This window comes from Perca fluviatilis, chromosome 11, assembly GCF_010015445.1.
Source record: "Perca fluviatilis chromosome 11, GENO_Pfluv_1.0, whole genome shotgun sequence".
Taxonomy (NCBI): domain Eukaryota; kingdom Metazoa; phylum Chordata; class Actinopteri; order Perciformes; family Percidae; genus Perca; species Perca fluviatilis.
Window position 1 is genome coordinate 16,874,842 of NC_053122.1, and position 26,329 is coordinate 16,901,170.

General features: G+C 41.2%; 1 protein-coding gene across 9 annotated transcripts in view; it reads right to left on the reverse strand.

Annotated features, from left to right (window-relative positions):
• The window catches only part of LOC120568369 (receptor-type tyrosine-protein phosphatase mu-like), a 167,817-nt gene that overhangs the window by 27,032 nt on the left and 114,456 nt on the right, over positions 1-26,329 (reverse strand). For 4 of the 9 annotated variants that reach the window (XM_039815850.1, XM_039815845.1, XM_039815848.1 and 1 more), the window contains 9 exons: positions 15,567-15,874; positions 13,634-13,714; positions 12,936-12,962; positions 11,186-11,197; positions 9,832-10,025; positions 8,172-8,180; positions 5,487-5,574; positions 4,401-4,477; positions 74-110 (listed from right to left, as the gene is read on the reverse strand). In XM_039815850.1, the coding sequence (XP_039671784.1) occupies positions 74-110; positions 4,401-4,477; positions 5,487-5,574; positions 8,172-8,180; positions 9,832-10,025; positions 11,186-11,197; positions 12,936-12,962; positions 13,634-13,714; positions 15,567-15,874 (833 nt within the window). The remainder of the gene's footprint in view (positions 1-73; positions 111-4,400; positions 4,478-5,486; positions 5,575-8,171; positions 8,181-9,831; positions 10,026-11,185; positions 11,198-12,935; positions 12,963-13,633; positions 13,715-15,566; positions 15,875-26,329) is intronic. The other 5 variants (XM_039815846.1, XM_039815852.1, XM_039815851.1 and 2 more) reach the window with 3 other exon arrangements.

A 26,329-nucleotide genomic window follows, 5' to 3' on the forward strand; every position in this document is an offset into this window, starting at 1 on the left:
AGACAGCCTTTAATTCTCACCGCCCCATTCATTCAAACCCAGAGTGCCTTGCGATTTCAAGTTGTATTCTTACCTTGTGTGGCGATGTAGTGATTTGGCCTGTGGTAGCCCTGAAAACAGGAAAAAAAAGGGGGAGATGAGTCACTTTCTTCCTACTCGTAAAAGACCAGCTGTGGTGAGGCCATCTCTCTCAGAAAACACACACTGTCTTTGATACTTAGTCTATTTTCTGACAATGCAGGTTGACCTTTGCATGCAAACTCAAGTTTACAAAATCACAAACGGTACACTTTACATACATCACTGAACAGAACAGACTTAAACTGTATGAAATCCCAGTTATCAGCTGTTGCTATTTGAGATGTCGCGTTTCTGCAGCAAAAAAAAGATTGCGTCACCGTTGTTCCACCTTAAGAGGAATTGTTTGAAAATTGTGTGCGCTGCTCTCAAGAAGCACTGTGCATAGTCAGGCTGTCAGCTGTTTGCTACTCTACGCCCAATGACTTCTTTGTTTCAACATCTGACTGAGGGAGGAAAACGCATGACTGAAAGCTAGTGGATGCTGATGGATACAAAATGCATAAACACTCTCCGCACACACACTATATGCAGCACACCTCTGGAGTAAGCAGCCAAAGTGTTGATAATCCCCAAGATACAACTAACAGCACTGATCTTCACAATAGGCCCCTAGTCTGATGGATTACTCTAATCCCTTCAAGTTTTATTTGTCCAATTCCTTGTCTTCTCTCCGGAGATACGAGGCAGGAAACAAAACATTAGGACTTAAAGGCTCTTCCGCGGCCCTGCCTTCCTCTTGATTGTCTTCTCCCCCCACCCCTACCCACCCCTGCTGCTCTGCTTATCTCACTCATATTCAATTTAACTTGGACTGTGATTAACGCTCTTCCAATGAAGGGAGAAAGACACAAAGGATATTTTCCTCACTCTCTCTCTCATCCACAGGGCTCTTTCAGCTCATTCAACTGTCCTCCATTTTTAATGACTTCTTTATCTCTGGACCGAGGAGGAGATTTGTTTGTGCTTTCATGTAAGTTCTGTCAAGTAAAGTGGAGGCCCAGAACGCCGTCGGATTAGAGGGGGAGAGACAGGAAGAAAGGAGGGCCCTGACAGACACTGTCAGGTGAGTAGAGCTTACTATAAATGGACTTGCGGCTTTTTAGACGCATGTTACATGAGGCTCATAAGAGTGTTTCTTCATGATCAACACAGAGATAAATGCAGAAATGTCCATATTGAAATTATTAATTGAACAGGCTTTGTTCCCAGGGATGTGTAAATTACTAAAGGGAAATGAAATATATGTTATGCTCTTTGTGTTTTGCTACATTGCTTATTACAATGATCATTTACTTTAATTGTGTTCACTGACAGTGGGATGTAGAATGTCTAAAATATGCAGTATTAAATATTTTTGCCTGTGGGCATGGATTTGTATTTTCAGTCTGAATATGATTAGATAGCCCAATTTACAAATCTGGGGTACCAACCCTATAACCTACAGTACAAAATACATTGATGTACTACTTATTTGCTTTGCCAAATACAATTTGGAGAAAATAAATGCTGCCTCTATTATGTTCACTGCAAAGTGTAACATTCTTATGCACAGAAGTCATAGGGAAGAGCAAGGCTGGATTACTAAAAGGGCAAAGTGAGAAACTGCCCTCAGGCCCCAGACCCAAAGGGGCCCCGAATTTATCGTGTGTCAGTTATTTTGTGGTAATTTGTTGCAATTCTTTGTGGTTATGCACAACGAATGAACAAATTAAACAATCTGAGTAGAAAAGAAAACGGCTCATGTCAACACTTGACTGTGATCTGTGCCGGGCGTTGCACGTAGAGGTGTGAGGGAGTCACAAACCAAAATAGTTTGGAATACTGCTCTGTGTCAAAATCAAAAATGACATCGTGCAAATTTCTCACTGAAATTGGTTTTGGTGAATTATCACAAACAGCACGTCAATCAGGGTGCTTTAGTTGTCAGTAGTAGCTACAGCAGTGACAAATTAATAAAATGTGTTGACATTTTGCAGATACATTCAGTATGATGTGCCGATTTAAAAAAATGAGTTTTGGGAATACAAATTAGTTGTACTGTATATGAATGTAATCTTTAGGAGACAGCGTTAGGGGTACCTGAGTGACTTCATTTCTGTGCACATGGTCACTGCGTTGCATATTACTCCGTTATTTTAGTGCACGACCCCAGCAAATCTCTTTGTGTTGTACATGCAAACACAACTCTGCAGACGACAGGCTATTACACTACGTTTCCTTGCCTCCTAAATGCTTATGAAAATACTCAATTGGCTGCAGAGAAAAGAAACATACCCCACTGGCTCGGCTTACTCGTACATGACTCGAAATAATCGGTGGTATAATAGAGCACAATAACAAACACTGTGGGAAATGTTCTACACATAAGAGTTTATTGGGCAGGACAGGCTTCTAGATGGGTTAAAAAGCTTTCTGAAGAGCAAAAACATCATTACCCATCTGCCTGCATTTCTACTAAGTACTTTTTCAATGAAGCTGGCAGAGCAGTGGAAATCCTTTTCAATCAGAGCCCTCTTTAATATGCGTGTATTCTTATCTTATAATGGGGCCCTCTCTATTGTGAGAGTCTTCTCTGCAGCGCCCCTTTTCGCAACATAATGGGCCATAAACTGAATAGTGGGAAAGGTAAATAATTTAAGCCCCCTGCATTTGCCATGGCACACCTTGCATTATGAATTTATGTTTCAAGGCGTAACAAGAGATTACAAATTACCACATTAGAGGGGTGGGGGAAGAGAAGATGGGAGACAGAGTGAGAGTTCTCTCCTGAGCAGAAAAGCACTTAGAGAGTCAGGTACATCACCAAGCCATTACACATGGAGCAGAAGCATCTGCTCAAAGAGGCCAATGGGCTGCTGTGATTGGTCACATCCTGCTACTAACACTGCTATCAACAGCATAGCAGGTCAGATCAGGAGGTTCTATATTGTGTGAGCTAAGTGGGTTAGACCTGTTTTCAACGGTAGGCATGTCTCACGCCACTTTTTAATGACTTTTACTTAGTGTAAAGGTATGCTAAGTCACTTGAGTGCATGTAAGTGCTGTGCTGCAAGTACTCTCTGGTGGTTAGACGTATAACAAAACTTCTGTAGATAACTGCTGCGTCTACCTTGATTCACTAGTCTGTGCGCGAGATTTAACAGTCGAGGAGAAGGCAGCCGCCTCATGTGGATGTGAAGCAGAGTGAGGCTGAAAAAACAGCTCCGCAATTTCTCAAGACCAACGTCAGCAGAAAATGACCACATTGCTTGTTCAATTGCCTAAAATGAACGGACGTGACAATTACAAGATTGTGCAAATACAACACGGTCTCATGGCAGTTCGTGAAATTAGTTGAAATTAGCTATTTTTATGATTCTATGATCTATTGATTTGTGTACAAGAACATGTTTTTTTCGTGCTGGCCACCACGAAAAAAACCCAGAGAAAAATGTGCCCGTGTACACGAATCAATAGATTAAATAACGTGACCATTTCACAAACTGCAGTGAGACTGGGTTGGCAAAAAAAAAACACGGCAGCAGGTGTGTGACTTTGTTATTATGATACAAAACATCTTAGGGAGGAGAGTGATGTGGATGGTTAGCTACAAAGACTTTGACACTGGAGCCCAACTAGTCAACGTTGATTTCTTTTAACCATGATCACTATTCACTAAACCAAACCTTGACTATAGAGCCATTCAGAAAATGTTCACATGAATCACTTTTGTGACAGCAATATTTTCTGTTATGAAAAGCAAAGAGAAATTTTGTTACTTTGACCAGATGGATATGAGTCGACAAAATTATTTAATGCAAATTTCTGTATATCTGCTTCTATTTGTGATGTTCAAGGCACCGCAATGTGCTCTCTGTGTACCTGGTTTTCTTTTTTCAGTTTTATCAATCGTTTTCTGCTCATTAATCATCCATGAAATTTCTCCCATTTTTCATCTCATTTTTGGTTTTCACAACGCGTTCATGCTGTTGTTCAAAGCAAAATCCAAAACTATAACCTCAGTATCCCCTGTGTGCTGGTTTTCTCTTTTCTCTCCCAGCGCTGTCAGCCTCTGATCTTCAGTCCTCTTAATTTATCCAATGAAAAGAGTAGCAGCCCTCTAAAGTTGAATATAAAGGCACTGTGTGTGTGTGCGTGTGTGTGTGTGTGTGTGTATGTGTGAGACTGGTTCTGTCTTTGTGTGTGCATGTGATGGGCAGGCAGTAGGGGCTGCTCTGTCCCTCAGGCCCCCTGGGACGGCGGCACCAGCGCCCTCTCTCTCCCCGAGAGAGAGCGCAGTGACCTTTGCGTTGGTGGCACTGGCTGGTGTGTGTACTTACATCAACGTAATTTGCATTAATGTAATCGGAGCTCTGTTCCCCCTCCAGGGCCTGCAGCCTGACACGGGAGTGATCATCTGGAAGAGAGGCAGAGAGGAAGAAACCAGCGTTGAATTAATCATATTAACGAGGGCATCATGAGAAGGAAAGCGGGAGAGGGACGGAGAGTAAAACAGAGGAACAGAAAGTGATGATGGAGTAGTGACCTGACTGGCATCATGCCGGGACACAAATGAAAACAGAGTTGTATAAATGCAGCATGGCTGATAAATGGCTGCTGTCATGTGACTGAGCCTGTATGACAAACACGATGGTGCTGCTGTCAGTTTAATACCTTGATTATAATTAGGAGCAAGAACTTATGACTAAAATCATATTTTTGGAACTCATTGACCTTAGGTGTATGAAAGTTGCTCGATGAAAGACTTTATAAACCTTTAAATAATGGTTAATAAGGTCAGTGGAGAGAATGTGCTGAGAACAGATTGTGGACACTGTAAAATAGGCTAGTCCACAGTACGATTATTTTGAATAAGGACATGCATTTATGTTAAGATACATTTGTGAAATGAAAACCATGCAGCATTGATTCTAGATTATGTTCATATTCAAATAAATTGAATTTGTTGTTATTTTTTGGTATTTAAGATCATTTGCATAGTTACGTTAAGCAATATTATGTTAAAGTAACTTTCTCAAAGGTTCTTCTGTGTCAGCGGTGATTAAAGAGGCTTAAAATGAACTGTCCAATCAGCATTAATTGGGAAATTTGCATCGCAGCTCAAGTTTAGATGGTCGACATTAATTAATTGTGAAATCAAATTCAACATTTTTATAAACATTGCAGAGTCTACATGTTATGTTCCATATGCCGCACGGCTTATTTCTCATAACTGAAAAGACACTGCGAAAAGATGAATATAAAAGTAGATTGAAAGGTCAAAGCTGCTCTCGTTGGCTGATAATAAAACTCTGTTTGAGCAGCTTATAGTTATCCAGAGTCACAAGCCTGGCCAATAAATCAGCCAGAAGAATGGGAACGGCACACAAAAATTCATGAGTGCTCAGGAGGTGCTTTGTACACACATGCAATAATATTCCCATATCGGTTCTTCATGCGGTTCTCATCCTTCTTGGCAGAGTCCCATGGCGCAGACTGTCCTTCAAAAAAGCTCTGAAAAGACAGAAAACAGAGAGGGGGGGAGATGAAATATGGTGTCATGTGCGAGCACTCTAAATGATAACCAGGCTAAAGAACACAGTCTTCCTCTTTCAGCGCTACAAAAAAAAGAAAGGGGAACATTGGCAATAGAAAGGAAGACACGGGGGAAGATATATTCACATCATTATTAGATATGAAACACAGAGAGGGTGGTGGATCCTGGGGAGCTGTGTCAAACAGCAAGTGCCATTAGGGCAGAAGCAGTGGGTGTCACGCTCAAAACTCTCCCCCTACGCTGCTCTGCCGGGTGGGGCCACCGCAGCGGCTGTCTGTCTGCCTCATCTGAAGGACTCAATCAGCCGTCGCGGGGAAAAATAAAGCCAGCTCATCGTCTGCAGATCAAAACTGCTCCGCTCAGATTACCCTCATGAAATATTTATCATCTCTCGCTGGGGAGATTTCCATTCTGATGGCACACCAGGCACAATTAAGCCAAATTATGAAAATACATCTCCACTGCCAGTCCACCGCTGTTCAGCAGGGGAAGGCGGGGTTGGCTCCAAGCAGACTAGCCTGGACAAAAACATTTTATTGTTCTGGCTTTTTGATAGTCAGCGAATGCACTTTTACAATGTCAGCTATTACATTAAAATGCAGACCATCTGCAAGTAAAGATTCGGAGGTTGAACAGATTTTCTAGAGAGCTCCTTTTAGTCTGAGAGAGCAGGAGGCATTGTCTTCAATCATCACTGCTCTAGGACTTGATGGTTTCATTCATCTCAGTGCTACAGGCAGGAAGCAGGCCGTTTGTCTGGCAAATAAAGGCCTTTTGACACCAAACAAGGACGTATTAAATCCTAAGGATTAGTGATTTCACTGAGAAACCGCTTTAATATGCTAAAATGATGTCACATACTTCCAGTGAAGATGGAAGCATGTCCCAGAGATGGATTATATCGGCTTCTTCTCCGGTGGCAGTATGTCTTGAGTAAGTGCACGGGCCAATGTCATTCTGTCTGTCACTTTGAAGGATACAGGTCTAATATCAAGCACCTGAAGACAAATCATGTTCAAGCTGAAAGGCGTTACATGGCAACTTTATAATAGTTCTCTCTTAAACTGAGTGACCCTGCCTGTCTCAGATGCTGTGGTCTCATTCCTCAGGCTGTTTAGAGCCTGAATATAGAAAAATAAATTATGGTGATAAAGTAGTTAGTGTCCCAAGAGGTAGAGAATATATGAAGGCTTTCAATTTAAAGGCTATATACCCACACTGGGAATAATTGGCTGCCTAAAATTCATCAGACAGTGGTTGAAAAACAACGGCTGGCTCCACCTGTAAAAACTATTTTGCAGTAAAGGTCAGTGTTGTCCTTTACTATAATTCATCTGCAGGTAGTTTTTCCACCATTCTCAAATTATTCCCATTGGTCCAGATCCAACATGGTGTGTTTTTAATTACAGGCTACCTGCTGTACTCCAGCCCCAGCACGGTAGTAACTGTAACTAACGGAAGTAAGTCAAAAGCACAGTACTTTCTCTGCTTACAATCACTATGGGAAAACCTACGTGTAGTAAAGCGACAACAGAGAACTTGGCATAAAATACACACCATGGCAAAAGATAAAAGACAAAAGGATGGTAACACAATGAAGCAGAATTGTCTAGTGGTTTGCTTCTAAATTAATCATTTACTGAAAAAAAGAGACTCATTCAAACCGACTAGTGTTCATTTGTGGTTGGAGCCTATAGAATTTCAGGATTCTCACAGTAAGCTAGATGCAACACATTGCCCTTCACATTTAACAAGCTGAAAACAAGCAAAATACAATGACAGCATAACATTCTGCTTACAGTTCACTAACAAAATCTGCGCCAACGTGCAGAAGAATTTGGACAAGCAAATAAGCTGTTATAGTTTCTATCAAACATGGCATTATAAAGCTTTTACGAAGTATAAAACGTGAGAGTGCAAAGTGTTGTGTCCCTTTATCATGGTGTTTTCCAATTACAAAGGCTCGGTTTGGTCCAAATTGTAAATTGGTTAGATTTGGTGGGTTTGGCTATGTAATAATGAAACACACTAATGGATTTGTAGACCCCCACCTTAATTTGTAATTAACTAGTACAGTGTCAGAAATTGCTGGTGTGAGTCATTGATATCCAAATTATTCAAATAAAAAAAAAAATGTTTGGAGTTCTTCTGGCTCTTTCTTTTCATTGTACTGGTGTGGTAATAAGTATGCTTTCGAAAAGCTTTATAAAGAAACATTAGAATTAAGTTGTGGAGCATTTATGGATCTCACAGTTTCTGATTATGGAAAAAAACAAACATTTCACAGTGACATTGTAAACACTTGATGTGACAAAAGTAAAATAAAAGAAAATCACTGTCACACATTTCATCATCTGCGGACTGTCAAATACTTTGGTAACTTTGCATAGCTTCTGTTGGTAAATGCCCTTTTCAGACTAGATCATATATGTCAGATGATGTAATCCCACAGGGCCTTAAAAAAATAGCCAACAAGCACCAATCTGTCAGGTTTGTGATATCATCTACAAGTTTAAAAAAAAAAACTCACAAATAACCAAAAGTATTGGCTTACCTCGTTTATCTGATCCAAAGTTAACGTAAAGAATAACAAGAAGCATGGGTCAGAGAGAGATATAGTACAGTGTAAGTCAACAGGTTTAGAGGTGCACTGGGCTCCAATCTCATCATCAATAATAAACGATTAAAAAGGGCATTAACCTTAAAACAGATTGATATAGAGAAGACAGCAGCAGAACACAATAAGATACAACGGAATCGCTCTAGCCAAGTGAGAATGAGCTCCATTACACACTTTAAGCATCCGCCAGACCTTTTTTTTTTTTTTTCCCCAACAGGCTGGACAGCTAGGTGACAACGGGGTAAGGGGGACGGGGTCCAATCATTCACTGTGGCGTTGCTTCCTTTTGATTGACTCTTATGCGCCCATGAAATGCCGGCCGCGTGAACCCAAAACACCTTTATCCATAATGGATTAGGCCCGGAGGGCAGCCCAAAGAACTTCAGACCCTCAATGATCTGATGCTGCAGGTAGCAATGGGAGGCTGCATTATTTAATCCTGCAGTCGTGAGGGGGAAGTTTGGAGTTAATTACTGATAAATCCAGCCCACACATAGTAGAACTAAGCAGGTAGGGAAAGGAAGAGAGAGAGAGAGAGAGAGAGAGAGAGAGAGAGAGAGAGAGAGAGAGAGAGGGGAAAGCAAGGAAAGAATGCGGGAGGTGGAGATAAGTAACAGAAAAAGAGATGCAGCAAGAGAGAGGACATAAGAGGTACAGGGGATACGTTCAGAGGGTGAACAAAAAGATGTGATGCAAGTTAAAAAAGAAGGTGAGGATGCGGGAAGGTGATAAAGAAAGACAGACGATGTAAGAATAAAAAAGTAAAAATACTATCATTGAAAAGGGCCAGTGTGGAGTGATACGGATGAGCTATTTTAGGGCTTTAAAAAGTAAAGCTTAAAGACAGGCTGTTACAACGTGGCATCGGGGTGAGATGAGGCTGGCTGGTGTGGTGCTGAGGGACAGTGAGGATGCTGGAGTGCCGCCAAGCCCTGCCAGCCTCCCGCGCTAATGAGAGGAAATGAGAGTGATGCTCTTCTGGGGTAAAATCTTTTGTTTTGGTGTCAGCGAGAGGCATGGTGTCAGATTCCGAATGCTGTTGTGTGACAACAGTCTTTAGAGAGCAGCAGGCTGCCGGAGCCTAATCGGACCGGATTCAAATAAAGGAGGGGACATGGCTAACACACAGTTAGCTGTTTCTTACACTGTGTGTGTGTATGTGTGTGTGGGGTTGGGGTCTACAGCTAGGTCTTCAAGGGGTACTGGGACAGCAGCATTTGACACATGCACACAACACATGCACGCAGTGCACAATCGCTGCAAACAACAAGGAACAGATGAACAACAAAAAGAATCACACCGTAAACACATTGAGACGGGCTACATTAACAATTTATCATAAAAGTGCATCTGGGGAGAGACAAAACAGTTGTGCTGTGCGGTGCAAAACAGAGAGAGAGACAGACAGAAACAGAGAGATGGATACAGAGAAAAAGACATGGGATTGTACACCATGACACAGATGAAGTCTTGTATTAGACTGATAAACATTTCCACTTAAGAATCTCCATGGAAATGTTACAAGTCTATCAACCAGGCTTTATTTGTGTTTGCAACCTTTATAGTGGGGGATGACAGCTGGGTTGCGTCCTACCTCGTACTCCTCCTTGAAGCCGTAACCCTCGGCGCACTTCATCTGGGTGATGTGCTGAAGGAGGTCTGCCACGCGGATCGCCGGGTGCAGCTGGCCCGTCTGGTACGGCACATCGACCGGCTCCCGCTTCCTCAGGGAGTGAGTATGCGACTGCACCAGACTGCTGGTGTCGCTGCCCATGTTCTGGCTCTCATCTGTGGGACACAAAAACAGGGACAGGCCAGAGCAGGTCAGGAGGGAGAAGTAGGAGCTAGCGTTGCATGATCTATCAGTATATTGTTATCAGATACATATGGGTGACATAACGTTTGAAGCAGCAAATGGCAGTGGTTAATTAACATATAAGGGGAAGTTTGGTTGCCTAGGCGTTGTCCCTCATCTGCCAGTTCATATCTCAGGTACAACTGTTCCCATTAACAGATGGCACATTATCTCATTTACTGTTTAGCATTATGTCACCACCCTCCAGATTGACAAACAACTCTCAACTAGTAATCCGTTTGTTATGGATGGTCACAACAACACAACATCATTGAGTAATAGGATGAGTCATGTGGTGGGAAGGTTCAGGTCCATCTGTCTCAGTGTGTGGCTGGAAAATATTTAATATTACAGGCCTACTGTACTATTTGGCAGCCTATAGCCATTAAAATACGAGGCCCTTTAATACGAGGCACTTCAACTATTAGCAATTAATATGGCTACTGTCAGAATAAAAGGAGTCAGCGGCCCTCAACTGCAAGAAACCGTATAGAGTGGTCGTAAAAATCCACATGAAGATGCTGTAAAACAACAAGTTGACTTTTTTTTAATGGCAGTACAGTTTTCTGGTTTGAGATGCAGCTCATATTGAGAGTCAGAGTCCATTCCAGCTTTTTCATACTGTAATCCAGTCAGTGGCAGACATGAGGCACAGATGCTGTGGGGAGCCAGCGGACAATGGAGGGTGTCCAGAAACATGGGAGGAGGAGGAGGAGGAGGATGTGAGGGGGGTGTGGTGGGCCACAGTGAGCATGTCGTAGCAGGCACCGTCCGAAGCATCACACAAACACAGCGTGGATTCAACCCCTGCCACCCGTTCTTCCCCGAAAAAAATAAAATAAATCAAAGCTAGGAGTGAAGCGGATATGGTAGGAAAATGCATGGGGTGATGTTGCCATGGGGCACTGTATGTACTTTGACCATGCTAGGCTAATGGTGGCTTGGTGGCACGGTACAGAGGGTGGTGAGATGCTAACATGTCAACTGGTCATGCAATAAATGCCCATGTCAGAAGCAGCCTCTCACTTTCGGCTTGCTTTCTGAGTAAACACCACCTCCTTCCCCCAACCCAGGGCCCACTTGGAAAACTTACCATTAATGGGCACTTTTTAGATAGCAGATACATAAGAGGTTATGTATGTAAAGAGAAAGAGAGGAGAAGAGAGAGGAGAGAGGGGATAAGCAACAATACAGCATGAGTACCTGTTACAGTAGAGTGTTCTAGAGCTACGCTATAGGGCAAGATCACATGCCATCTCAGTCCAGACTGCCTAGGTAGAAAGCCTAGTCAAGGGGGGATGTTGAGTGGATGGATGGGGCAAGTTCAACAGTGCAAGACAAAAGTAAAAGAACAAAACAAGGAAGTCATGGATTTCAAGGGAGAAAATAATAGTGAAATACTGGTCGTCTTTGGAAGAAGCCGTTTCAAATCTATGACTTGCATATTTGAATGATGCCAATACTTTGAGTATTCTGACATTTTGAATTTCTTTCTCTAATTGTTAGAACTAGATTTGCATGTGCTAGTTGTGACACCTGTATTTATGCCTCTTTCTTTTTTAAATAGGAAGTTGTGATAAAATAAAAGACATTACCAATCCTCTATGATCTAATCAGTTGTAATCATTAACCTCAACAGATGAGACAATGCTGTGACTGAGTGTGTCACAACTGAAAGCATGTAACCTTTTCTGGCTGTGGTAATTTCATGTTAATTGTTTCATGGTTCATTAAATGTGGAACTAACATAAGCAGCTATCATAACAGTGATGATGAAAGACACTGCTTTAAGTTGCTCTTATGTGGGAGAAAAAGTTATGTACTTGTAAATGCAGTTATGGTGCTTGTGGTGAAGCTGGAGTAGAGTTGCTTATTGCATCTTTCTTCTTGGCCTTGAGTATTAATTTATTACATTTCTAGTGCCCCACTTAGTAGCTACATTATGTGCTCCGCTGATATAAAAAGCATCTGCTCGTTTAAGATGCTGCACTTTGGGCTGCTGTGCATATTCAACAAAGCCAGTAATAATTAACAGAAGAACAAAATGCTTTTTTATAATTCTATTTTATCACTGAACAGGATGAATAAACACTGGCAAAACCAAAACAAAAACAAGTAGGTCACTAGCAGTTAGCCAAAGGCAGGGAGAGCGACATTAAAAAGAATAATAGAAAAGGTTGTTGTTTTGGAGGGAGGGAGGGAGGGAAGTTAGATGTGTAGTGAGGAGAGAGGGGAGGAAGGGGAGGGCAGCACAGCTAACCGAACGTTTTTGAAATTCTTAGTGAGAGGGGCCAAGAAAGAACATTTTTCCGTCTCCCTCTCACACTGTTTAATATTTGTTTGTGTCTCAGTGCAGCTGCTACGGCTTCAGCACACTGTAGCCTTGGCACTGGGGCAAACTGCCCCCCCCCCCATTGCCCCCCTTAGACACTCCCCCCACATCCAGTCCACATGTCTGTCCATGCATATGAGAGGTCAAACACGTATGTGACATCACACGCACGACACGCAATGCGGATGGGATGGAGTGAAGACAGCCTCAGCCCAGGAGAGCCCCTCGTTTGACGGGGAGGGGAGGATAGAGTGGGGAAGAGAGAGAGAGGGGGGAGGGGGGAGAGGAGGAAGAGGGCGGGAGAAGCAGCAGGCAGGTATGAAGGTGAGGAAGCCAACCTTAGTAAAAGAGCCAACCAAACCAAAAATGGAAAAAGCAAAATCTGTGCTTTTGTGTCGTCACGGTTTTCTCTTTAAACAGTCATCTTATGAATGTAATGCACTGTAATTTTCTTCAACGTAGAAATAACAATATATAATCAACAGCAATGGGAGAAGAAAATGTGTCTCACCTAAGATAGCAGTTGGCACAAAGGGATCTGCTCATACCCCCATAACAAGTGCAGAAGTTGGAGGAGGAAAGATAGTTGCAGTTAATAAAAGATAAATCCACCAAAAAACAATAACAAAACAATAATGGACAGTTTTTTGGTTTCTTGCCAAGCAGCATAACAAGAAACTTATCATATTTTCCAGAAAAGCTAATTATACACCAAGTTGATTATAAATCTAGCTGCCCTTTACTCCATCTAATCAATGAGCTGTGATCTGATTACAGAAGACATACAATTATGCATATTATTTGGAGAAATTGAAGTCATAATTGAACAGATAAATTCCATCTTGGCAAAGTGATATGAAACACTGTTATAACCAGAGATGTAGCAGGGTGTAAACCCATCTAAAGTCAATTTATCTAACTTCTCATTTGTGAAATTGTTTTCTAATTTTTAAAGCACTTAAATTCATTCATACCACACATTACTTTAATCGTATGTATATTACATAAAAAAGGCATTACCAAGAACATAAAACTAATTAATACTTCTTTGGAAATATCGTCTCTTATTAATCTATCCTGACACTTTTGCAGGTTTCATGATGACTGAATTTCACACCTTCTGGTTTCACTCGGCATCACTGCTTCTATACATAAACACTTCTCGGTTGACATACAGGATTCGGGTGGGGAAATACAGTGTATGTTTACCTGGGTAGTAGGAGTTGGTGGGGATTGAAGTACTGAGAGTGTTGGCTTTAGGCAGCGTGAAGGAAGAGGGTGATGATCCAGCTAGATATGAAGAAAAGAACATAACACAAGGCAATCAATAGTCCAGCATTGCTTAGTACTGGAGGTAGCACTCAGAACCTTTACTTACAGGAAAAAATAGCAATTGAAAAATAATACCATTACATTATCATTACAACATGTGGTCTCACTTACCCTATGGTAAATGTTATCTGTTAGCACACAAACAAAATTCCACTGACCTTCACTTTATAGTGGTGGCAGCAGAAATATCAGAGTACAAAGTACAGTTGAAGTATATTAAAACTAAATACTTAGTAAATTTGCTAAGCTACTTCCCATTACTACCGTTAAAGTACCAGAGTAGAGCAATACCAACATGAGCAATATAGTAAATGTTTGTCATCTTCTCTCCTAACAGAAAAGGGACTCTTCATGCAACAGCAACACAGCCAACTGCCATGCTAATGGGGTTTGGGTTGCAGTATGTTCAGGACTATAATCTGTCAACGGTGATGTTTTGAGCCCAAATGACATGACTGACAGCCATGTAAGGTCATGGAGAGCGAGAGAGGGTTTAGGTACAGTATTGAAGGCATTACACTGATAAGGCAGAGTAAAAAAAGTAATGCATTTAAATCATTTGCGCTGGCAGACAGAGGGCCAGATTTGAACCTCCACACTAACAGACAGTTAATCAAGGTCAGGGCATCTTTGGGGCTCATCCCCTGCAGGGGTGTGGAGACAGAAGCTGCTGTGGAGTTTTAATCTGATGGTTTTGACTGGGATTATACCAGGTCAAACCCTGGGCGCAGATTTAGCTGAGCTGTCCATCAACAAAGTATTACGTTTAACCTGGGACGGAGACCATGAATAGGTTATTGTGCCAGAGCACATCTAGTATTTGTTGTGTGTTTCCTCCTTGAATTGGAAACAGAAGGGATCTGAGGGTAGCAACCTGTCAACAGACTTCACAGATGGTTCATGTTTACTGGTGAGCTTTGAGGTCAGGTTGGGGATTTCAAGCAGCCTTGATTATTGATCACAATACAAGACTCCCTAAAGGCTATTAACAAGTATTCACACAACTATTACAACTATAGTATGGTGTCGGTATTAGCAACATCCTGACAGTAAATTATTAATATTGCTGACTTTATTTTACTTTTAGTTGATTTAACAAAAAATAATTATAGAACCAAAAGAAAAAAACGTGAGTGCTTGTGAAGAGGGATGAATCTCCTGTTGAAGAACAAACTAAACAAGATCAAAATCTTTCTCAAAACCATATCAAAGTCTTTGCTGTCAAATGAAAGTAAATTCTGTTAAACTGAGCTCTGGTAACAATGGGTAGTTTTTCAAAAGCTACAAAATTACTGTCAAATCATTTGCACTGGCTGAATAAAGTCTCAGTTAGATCAAGGAAAAAACTTAAGAAACAAAGAGACCGAGACAGTTCATTAAAAATCCATTTTCAACACTAATTTATGAAACTGGATGTGGTAAATGACAAAAAAAAAAAAAACATCTTTATAATGGTAATAAGAAAAAGTCATACGGTCACTGAGCCATTGTTCAGGAAATTTAGAGATTTTTTGAAAGGGGAGTCAAAACAAAATATGATTCCAGTCCTAACCTAAAAGCAATGACAGATATTTGACACGGCAAATGAGGATTTTATACAAACATTGAAGTTTTTTTTTTTTTTCTGAATATGTTCCTAAATCTACAGTTCACTTGGTGACTCACATTGTTAGGTTGTCCCGGTGAGAATATTTCCTGTGCAGCCAAGTCTGATTTCTTTCTCAACTGACTGAACCAAATAAATTGCTTCAACGATGCTCAGTGTGTGTGACTGTAAAAAGGCAGGTAAGCAGATGCAGGGCCATCTCACCTCGCCCGTTGAGAGTGAGGGCACACTCGCTGCGGCCGTTGAGTGTGAGCGCACACTCGCTGCGGCCGTTGAGTGTGAGCGCACACTCGCTGCGGCCGTTGAGTGTGAGCGCACACTCGCTGCGGCCATTGAGTGTGAGCGCACACTCGCTGCGGGTGTTCAGCGTGTGGTTGTGTGTGTCCATGAAGGACAGCGCCTCGTCACAGTTGGTACCCTGCTCCGTGTAGCTCTTGTCCATGGAGTTGACCATCACTGTCATCTCCTGGCGGGTGCTATTCAGTGTCTCCTTACGCTTCTTGGCCAATTTCCTATTATAGACAGGAAGAAATAAAAACAAACAATCAGACAAAGGCAACAATGACTGAATTGATCTGATATATGATATGGTGCTGGTAGCAATGACTCATAGATGTAATGAGATGGCTGAGCTAATGTGCCCTGGGTTGTGGTCACATTTGGTTTTATTAGGCTCCAGATGCTTTTTCAAACAGTGCAATATAAATCCTTGAGAATGGGAAAGGTGTGACACCCTAACCCAAATACATCAGGGGCCCTGAGGATTTAAAATTAGCTATAGTATTTGGGGGCAGAAGAATTAGAGTTGTGAACAGTGAACTGAAACAGTCCACCTGCTTTTATTGACCTACTTTGAGTTGATGTGCTGGAGCCTACAAGCAATCTGTTCCTGATCAAACACCATTAAAGGATTGTGTACAGAGTGAATGTATAGAGAGAACACACACACCTTTTGTAAAAGCAGCTGACAGATTTTACCTATTACCATTAAAGCTGTCCACCATCAGGCCATTGTATATATTCATGTACTATTAACCGTGTGTGTGTGTGTGTGTGTGTGTGTGTGTGTGTGTGTGTGTGTGTGTGTGTGTGTGTGTGTATATATATATATATATATATATATATAGTGTGTGTGTATGCACACACACACACGTGTGTTGTCTGTAGTGTGTTTTCTATAACCAATATTTAGTCTACTCTCATTGATATAAATGGAGTGGACTAAATGTATAATGCAATAATAATACAACTCAACAGCATCATAAACTGCTACGTGAAGCCAACGTGACCATAAAGTTGAATCAACATCTTTTTTTAAACATTTTCATAAATCACAAATCTGAACATTATAGCCTGAAGGTAGGACTGTAAGTGTAACGTTTCCATGACGGTCTTTAATTTGTTTCAATTGTTCTTAAAAGAAGTTGGACTGTGAAAACCACAGAGGAAAGAATTGGCTGAAACAATAGTTTGTTAAACTTCTGCATTCTCACTGAATAAACATGCAACAAAAAAGAAATCTCGAAGATTTGAAAAGTTAATTTTGAGTTCAAAACAGTTTCCCTCTATTATTCCAAACCCCTGACCCTGAAGTGTCCTAAGTAAGACTCTGAATCTCTAAAGGGGTGACGTTCTAAACTTCACCTCTGACCTCCCAGAGGTAGGAGCCACTTGCATAAGAAAATGTCCCCATAGTGATAAATAATGCATTACATTATCACTCTGAGGAGTTAAACCCACTATATTTCCACAGAAGTTTCACAATAGTAAAATGTCAAACAGCTTGAGCGGGAACATACTGTACTGTAAGATAGAGCCATATCTGATGCTGCTCTGTAGCTGGAGGGGAACGAGCGGTGTAAGAATTAACTATGGCAGCCCTCACACTGATCCTCGCACTTTGTTACTCTCTGTGTGACCCCTCTGCCTATTTGAATTGCAGTCTCTCTCATGGACAACTGCGCTCTAATGATGCACTCCTGCTGCTTTGTTTTCGCAAATCTCCTCTGTTTATTCAATTTTGACGCTGTCTGGTGCCATATGGCAACAGGCCCCCGCTGCCTTCAAACAGTCATTTGCTCTGAAGGCCGCGACGTGAGTCTAATAGTGGATCCGTTTCTCAGAAAGCAAAGTGACAAAGTAGTGACATTTTCATCTGCCGGACTCACTTTTTGTCTTTAATCTGCAATTAGAGTCGGGAACAAAATGGCAATCTTTTTTTACGTTATAGCTTCATATTGTAATAGGAAGGAGTGAGGAGGGGAGAGGGAGCTGGATGCACCCCAGGCAATATTAAGACTGATTCGGGCACTGTGTGTGCACTCATGGAGAAGCCCATTAAGAACCACTATAATCCAGGTTTTAATACTGTATCACTGTTCTTATTTCTGCGTCTGTTAGGACTTGGATTTCTGCTTTCCTGGACTGGAGAACGAGCGTTGGAGATAAACAAGGCTGCACAGACATCAGTCCCAAAATGAGAAAAGCACCAGTAATACTGGGATGTTTGGAAGGCACCATGGGTGTGGGATTAAGATTAATTGGCATACTATTTTCGCCTCATTTGTAAGAGGGGAAAATATAATGATAGATGACTATATTACAGTGTCTGATGTGCTGACAGAAATAGTACGAGGAAGTGTACAGTAGAGGGTTTGTGCATCTTGAAGGATGTGACCATTTATCCTATCCTCTGATAGCGTAAAGCTGCACGTGGAAAGATCCTAACAACATTTCTTTATAGGACCGATTGCTTACAGGCATGCCCGACAATTAAATGACATTTCTTTGAACAGCAGTGAATGTGCGTATGAAGGGGGACGAAACACAGATGGCAGAGGTGTTTGTAGAAGTAAAGACAGAGCAAACACTCCAGGTGACTATATTAAGCAATTCTCATTAGAGGGACTGTCTCCAGTTCTGTACATGACAGGCGTGGTGGCGTATCTGGGATCTAAGGGAGCAGAGCTCCTAACTCCATGAGTTCAGCTACAACCAAAAGGAAGCTGCATGACTTGTATGTCTGTGTGTCTTTGCCAGAAGCTCTGTTCTGTGGGAGGAGAAGCCGCTGTGACTTCTAAAACAAGAGCTTCAAAACCTCGAGCTCAGCATGGTGGGCCTTATTTTGGTGCTGGAGCAGCCTAAACCTTGTGACATTGGGACAAAGAAAGCTTCATTAGACGATCCACACACATTTGCAGTGCATGAGCGTGTGTGTCCGTGTGCGTGTTAGATGACTGACGTGCAGCTAGGAGGGGCAACAGAAGCGTCTTTGAGTCACACAGTGGGGGCATTTTAGTAGTTGTTTGCACTGTGTCTCATTTCAAACTTCTCTCCACCTTTAATACATTTTTTTCCAGGAGGTTGCCTGTCCACCCATCAAATTTCAATCTATCCATTCCTTTATCTATCAATTTACTTTAGCAGGAGAAACCGCAGAAACACGGATTTCTGAATGCAGACTTAGTGACGCACAATACTATTTATCTGCTAACTTGATTGCTTGATTGATTTTTTTAAAACAAACAATAAAATTAAGATTGCCCTTCATAACTCTTCATTTTTTTGTTTGGCTCCTCATCTATCAAAAGACAGGAATAAATTGTACTAAAAAAACAGCACTGAAGGAGTACATTAGAAGAATCTAACATTACATGTACTGCATTTAATAGATGTACACATTTCAAACTATAAATTATGAAATATATGAGGAGGCACAGTGTAGGGGGGTTCAATTATTTGGGATTTTAAAGTAGCAGTGACATTCTCAAAAATGTTCATATGTTAAAGAAAAAGCCTCAACTTGTAATGTAAATAACAGTGTTACCTTTATGATGATAACATTTTGCTGTTAAAGTACCATTTGTGGGTGTTATGCCTCTAAAATTCTTATACAGTGTTAGAAGAACTTGAACATGAATCTTTTTTGATTTGTTTTTGGTCTCTAGTCACCTTGTTCCTACATTATGCTAGCTTATTTAAGTATATTCATTGTATTTACTGAAACCTAAATGTAAAAAAAAAATGCTTTTAAAACTACAAAATGTCCTTTTTTCCATCATTTCTATAGAAATCTGACAAACCTGGCCTTGACTACGCCACAGGCACTCTTGAAAACAAACAGTTTTTTAGCTTTCAACCACATCTTATTGTCACAAGAATAAACATTTATGCTCTATACCAGAAGTCCCCCAAATTGTGTCAATGGCGCAGTTAAGTTTGTAAGTGATGAAAGCAACTGTGTATAGTGCCAAACCGTGACAGACGGATGCTTTGTAAATGACACGTTAAAATTTATGCACTGAAACTTCATCATTCCATGCATGACATCCCTTCACCCTGCTTAAACTGCTCTTCCTCTTGCCCCTTTCTCATCAACATTCAGAGCTCGTAGGTGCAAAAATCTGCAAGGCTTGTACCAATTAATGCGATTCTTGCTGCATGTTCAGCTTGTAAGGTTTAATGAAGGTGTTTGCCCTGAGCACATTGTGTTATACATGGTACGTTTAGTAGGCGCCCCATGAATGATGATTTAGACGTCTCTGTGTGTTTTCAGTAAAAAAAAAAAAAAGGAGGCATTTTAAGCATTTTTTTGATACATCACTGCGTAAATTACGGCACAGTAAGTGGCATACAGGTGGTTTGATTACCATCAGGGCCACTCAATAAAATGTATGCACTCATCACACCATCAGGGATTTATGTTATAAGTGACCACCTGCCAAATGGAAATGGAACTGGTTTCTCCTGGATGAAATTGTATTTTATGAGCTGATATCATAAAACAGCACAGGGTAACATCAATCAAAACACCGATATTTATAGACTAGATTCATGAGCAGATATTTTGTGCAAACATGTCTTCAAAATGTTATAATTTCAAAACACCCATAAGGGTAGCAAAAAACAGTCAAACCGTATTCAGGCCATCAAGGGACATTAAAATACAGGACTTAGAATACATATCTGTATAATGGGTAACTTTTAAATACATTAAAGCCTTATACTTAATAAAAATCACTAATTTCTGTGTCTTGCAGTTTAATCCACATGAAACTTTTATAGGTTTTCCACACAGAGATTAGTTTAATGTTATTCTACAAGATGAAGAACATATATTGGTTAATTATATACAAGACATCTACAGAGTCAGATCACATACCTGAGGTTTGAGGAGCACTAGGCAAGCCTGACAAATCAGTCACTCAGTGCCACAGTACGTGTGCTTGTATTTAACATGCATGCTGCTTGATGGATGAATCTAACTCTCACGGGAATAAAGACCCAATCGCAACCCTTGCCCTATGCCATTGATCTGTCTCTTTTACCCAGCAGCGGCAGGCACAGCGGCCGGTACGGCCACCTGATTAAAGAACGATCATATATTTGATCACACATGTAACTGCATCCCTAATGAGCGCTCTGACTGATGTTGTGTTGCGTGGTAGCCCCCGCAGCCACCTCTGGCAATGTACCCAAAGTGCATATTTTGGCGACTGCAGGATGTTCTCATGCCTTTAAAAGACTTTGATGAATGCTTGAGAGCATTAATGGGGTTCATCAATCATAGAGGTGTTGTAATCTCATAGCTGGCAACAAGGATGTCAGCAGAACTGCAGATGATAACTTCAGAGGAGAGCATCTTAAGAAAGCAGTCTATTATTGATTTGTTAATATAAACTTTGGGTTTATGCAACATTTTAAGGCCCAGACACACAGACCAGACGGCCGACCCTCTGCAGAAAAGGCAGTTGAACTAATCAGTCTACTCGAGTTGGTCAAAAAAGTGCCTCAGAACATACCAAAGTGACGAGACGTAATACGTCTCCATAACAGCAGGCGGCGCTAATCTGTATTGTCGCCCCCAAAAATGAAAACCGGCAGCTGATTGGACGAACGCGTCACGTGCAAGGCCGGATTTACCACCGGGCCGATTGGGTCGGTGCCCGGGGGCCTCCGACCTCTAGGGGGCCTCCAAGACCCCACTAGCTAACTGTGTGGCCTCATCCTTTTTTGTTCTTTTTTTTTTTCTATTTTAAATTAAATTAAAATAAAATTTATTAATTAGTGTGCGTCTGTGTGTATGTGTGTTAACAATAATTTAGTTGCACACAAAAAAGTATCATGATAAGTTTTTTGCCTGTGTTGGCTGTGTCTGATGACTACGAGTCAGGTTACCGCGGAAACCGTGGATAGCGGTGGACAGGCGGTGGAGGATAGAGTGAAAGAGTTTGAGGACATCGACAAAACAAACATGTAAAAAAAACAGTGGAGCAGTGGAGCCACAAAACAGAAAGCTAAAAGGGAGAAGGATAGCAGAGAGGATTTAATTAGGAGTAATATTCCAACCATCTCCACTTTTTTCAAAAGTCGTCTCAACGCTAATAAAGAGCCTGGCGACGACTGCGATGATGCTAGGGATGAGGAGTTTAGCACAACATCCAGACTTGCTATTTCAGATGAACAATTAGAACAACATCAGCACCCTGAGCATCAGCAGCAGGACATGACAGAGTCTCCGACTCCGCAGGCGCTTCGGAAGGCGCTGAAGGCGGCAGAGACCCGGCTACGTACGTAGCTACGTTACCAGTTTGACAGCCTCAAAATGTAGGTCTATCTACTACTTTTTCCACTTATTAAAAACCCTGATTATTATAGATCATACGATACAGGTACGAGGACCACAATGGAAATAAGTTTGTAGCTTTCTTGTGTCATCCTCGACAGTTCTGATAAATGTACAGAGTCACTGTGTTGGCATCTTGTTATGCATTTATTTCTGTTACTGTCTAATAAATCAAACAAAAATAGATACCCCGATCGGCGACAAAGCCTTCCGAATCTGCGTCCACCGACCCACCTAAATAAATATTATTTTCTGATTTAGCTAGAGCCCAGCACCTCTGCTCTGTCCCCGTATGATAGGCTATGTTGCTTTTTAAATCATGTAACGTTGGTGTATTAATAGACTGTTCATTTTTATGGCCAGATACGCGGTCTAGGCTTATCAATGCATCATATGTGGGAGTCATTCTCTAGTTGAGGGTACTTTCACGTCATATTTCACCTAATATTTTTAAAGTAGCCTATATCTTTTGTCTTTTTCCGTCAGTTCACTGCAGAGAATCGGTGAAGTATAGTTTGTTGTTTTTAATATTTTTAGAACCTTCCGCTGATTAAATTACTTAGCCCTATTCACAAGATGTTATGTTTTTTTTTAATGTTATTACAGTATGTTGGTCTTACCAGTGATGAATTAGTTTGCTGTGTAAGACAGAACACTAAGCATATGTATCATTGCATTGTGGTCATTCATATCAGACAATCGGACAGCGAGCAGGCATCTCTGCAATGCCAAAATCACCTAACTGTAGGTCTACATATTTAATACGGGTTTTGTCACCACTAAATATAATAATTTCTGCAGATAATGTAATACAAAAATTATAAATAAATAAAGTAGGCTATACTTCTTTCTCTAAAAATGTAAAGTGTGCAAATATACAAACATATAAACCATAAGATAATACTGATACTGATACAGATTTTAAGGTGGAAGAAGGCAGTTGTGGTGATTTTGATGACCTGCTTTTCAAAGAAGAGGTTGCTGTCAAAAATAACTCCTGATGTTGTGGATGTGTGAGGAGGGAGACAGAGTGGAGTTATAGATGGTGAAGCAAAAGTTGTGCAATGTTTTGAAGAGGAATTTGGGACCGATGATGATCGTGTCTGATTTGTCACAGTTAAGTTTGAGAAAGTTGGTTTGCATCCATGATTTAATTTTACTGAGGTCAATGGTCAAAGTGGAGTGAGTTGCAGTGGTGATGATTTGGTGGAGATGTAGAGCTGAACAACATCGGCAATGGCGTTCATTGTCAGGTGTCATTACATATCAGGAAATTATGACAATAAAATAGTTGCCATACATTAAGTTGTGCAACTTAACTTTGAGAACTAGATTTCACACAGAGTGAGCTGTATAGGCCTATACGTATATAAGTTATACACAACCTATTTTCATTCATAAATTTGATTACAATGTTACAAACACAGCTCTGATACACTTTAGGCTAGTAGATCGTTGATCATCTATTTCTCTGTGAAGGGGAGAGACAGTGAGAGAGAGTAAAAGAGGTGCTTAACAATCAGCTGTTTTTCGAAGTCAGCTCTTTAGATAAAATTGTGGTCACCACTATGTTTTTTTCTTGCCTTTGTTTTTGGTGTGATTTACTAGTGTTGGGTTGGCTCTGTGGAAGGGATGAGTAGACTGGATGTTTTCTGTTGAGATTAGCATTGATGTTGTGCTATTGTGGTAAGCTAGTTCGATTTTGTGCCCAGGGGCCTCTGCATTCTAAATCCGTGCCTGGTCAAGTGGGTCTGGTTTCTCCGGAAATTCAAAGCCAGACTGTCATGGCAGCTTGTTCAGAATACGATCTCATATTGTACTAAAATAGTTCACCGAAACGTGTTTCTGAAAACATTTTAAGCAAGAAATAGGCCATGCAGTTGCTGAATCTGTCTTCATTTCAGATCAACAAAAGGTCAGTGTAAAAGATTTTTGTCAGATTCTGAGAGACTCACTCCCCATTTCCGGGTAAGCACTCTACCAATCAGATGGGTAATGTCAAATCGGCCAAAATGAAGGCCGACAGCCCCTCGGACGGACGACGGCACGGAACATACCGAACAGACTCGAGTCACTGACCTCGCCAGACTGTCCGGACGATTATCGGCTCAGTGTGTAGTCACCTTTAGTTATATGTGTTTGTGAGCTGAGACACCCTGAGAGTGTTTTACAGTAGGGGTGAAATGACTAAACACCTGTTCTACAGAGCAACTCTATGGTCATTTTCAGCCCCTGCCTTAACACCTCAAGGCGCAAATTGTCTTTCCAATGAGCTAAAACGCTTCTGCTTTCCCCTCACTTGCATTGCTTCCTTGTGCCTACCACGAATGACACAAGACACAGATATAAAGAGAAGGTGGGAGGGGTTGTAGTATTGAATGGGACATTGCTCACTCCAGCATATCTTTGAACATCAGTTACAAATGATGCACAGCTGTATCACCTGTTAATGGCCTCATAGAGAATTATTTTGGTTTTGTTTTGTGATGCAGGCCTAGTGTTAAACATCCTTATAGCTGAAAAGAGGACCATACCACTTGTTACAGAGATCCAGACATCTGAGGTGCTCTGGTTATTCATTAATTTCCATATTATCTAAGCGAGTTTCTTATTTTCTATTAGTTTTTGCTGCTGTCATGGCACATTTCTCAATAGGGATCATTACTCCTTCAGTTTATATAACTGTATATTATGTTGTTATCTTGTCAGCTTTAAAGAGGAGTCGCAACATTTGCTCTTTCCCTTCTTTTTAAAACTTAACAGTAACACTCCCCCACACATCATTTTGACACATGAGACTGTAGAAAAATGCAGACCTGGTGCTGCTCATGTCACACATACATTCATTTTTTGAAGGGACGCAATTTGGTTTAACTGCTCAAACGCATTGTGTTACAACGTGTTTAAGGCCAGAATATCCAATTTAGCTAACCTTTAAACTGTAAATCAAAGCAAACGCACCTCCAAATAAACCCTTCTTTAAGGCACCATGTCGGACAGATGGACTTAAAATCATCATGAAAACTGATGTCTAAAACATTAAAGGTGCACTATGAGTTCCTGCATGGTTTCAGCACGATTTTATTTTTGTCTCAAATCATAAGCGTCTCTCCTTGATCCGCTAGCTGCCTGCCCCCTGAATACACTGTGAAAAAGCCCGGGTTCAGGAGACAACACAGGGGTCATAAACGTCAAACAAACACTAGAGGCACAGGCTGTGCACCAAAATACAACCCCACGTTCCAGCCAATCACCGACAAGATGGTGGGGGCAGGGGGTTAGTGACAGTCAGTCAGTCATGACAGTTACGGAAACATGGGGCGAGGGGCGTCATGCAGGAACTCAGAGTGCACCTTTAACTATTGTAGCCAGTGATTCACGCTACACTATTCCCTAACTTCTTGTGAAAAGAACACTATCATCTCCTCTTTTTGCAAATGGACACTTATCCAAGAAAACACAACTTGCATGTAACACTTAAAATAACAAAACTGATATTTTTGATTTGTAAATTTTTTGTTTTACTGACAACCTCATGTCTCCCTGCTTAGCTCGGTCAATGTGTGTGCTCAGCTTTGATGACACTACCCCTCTGAGTCATTGGAGCTTTCCATCCAAGACAGCTGTGATCTAATATGATATATACGAGTATTCAGAGTAGTATTATCGCCAGGTGTATTCTGAGGTATTCTTTGATGTGAGGCAGCCTCCATTCTCTCCTCTGATCACAGCCATCTCAAGACAGATTAGTCTGCATCCATCACAAAGACCGTACAGCGGGAGCCTATGAGCTACAGCAGTGAAGGCAGAGCTGCAGAATAAGCTTCTTTACCATTCAGAGGTGTGATTTGGAATCATCTGTTCTATTAAGAGCGAAATAAAGCAGCGCTACGGCTATTGTTTTATGATGTTGGAGACATCGCAATAGTAAGGAGGTTCTGTGATCACGTCAGCTCGTTCAGTAGTGATGCAAACGGTCCTCTCAGCTAAAGACACAACTCCACCATCACCATAGAATCAATGGAATGGATGTGCAGTAACCCCAAATAAAAGGCTAAAAAAAGGGAAGAAAAAGCATTGAGAGTTGAGATGGTTTCATGACAGAATGAGATTGTGGAGTAGGGGTAGATAAAAAGACTAAAAATGATCACATGCATATGGAGCCAAATTGGTAAGATCATGTAGCTCATGCTTACAATTTCAGTGTAATACCTATAAATAAGGTCAATCCAACAGACTGCATTTTTGGCATTTGAACAGTGTACACACACACACACACACACACACACACACACACACACACACACACACACACACACACACACACACACACACACACACA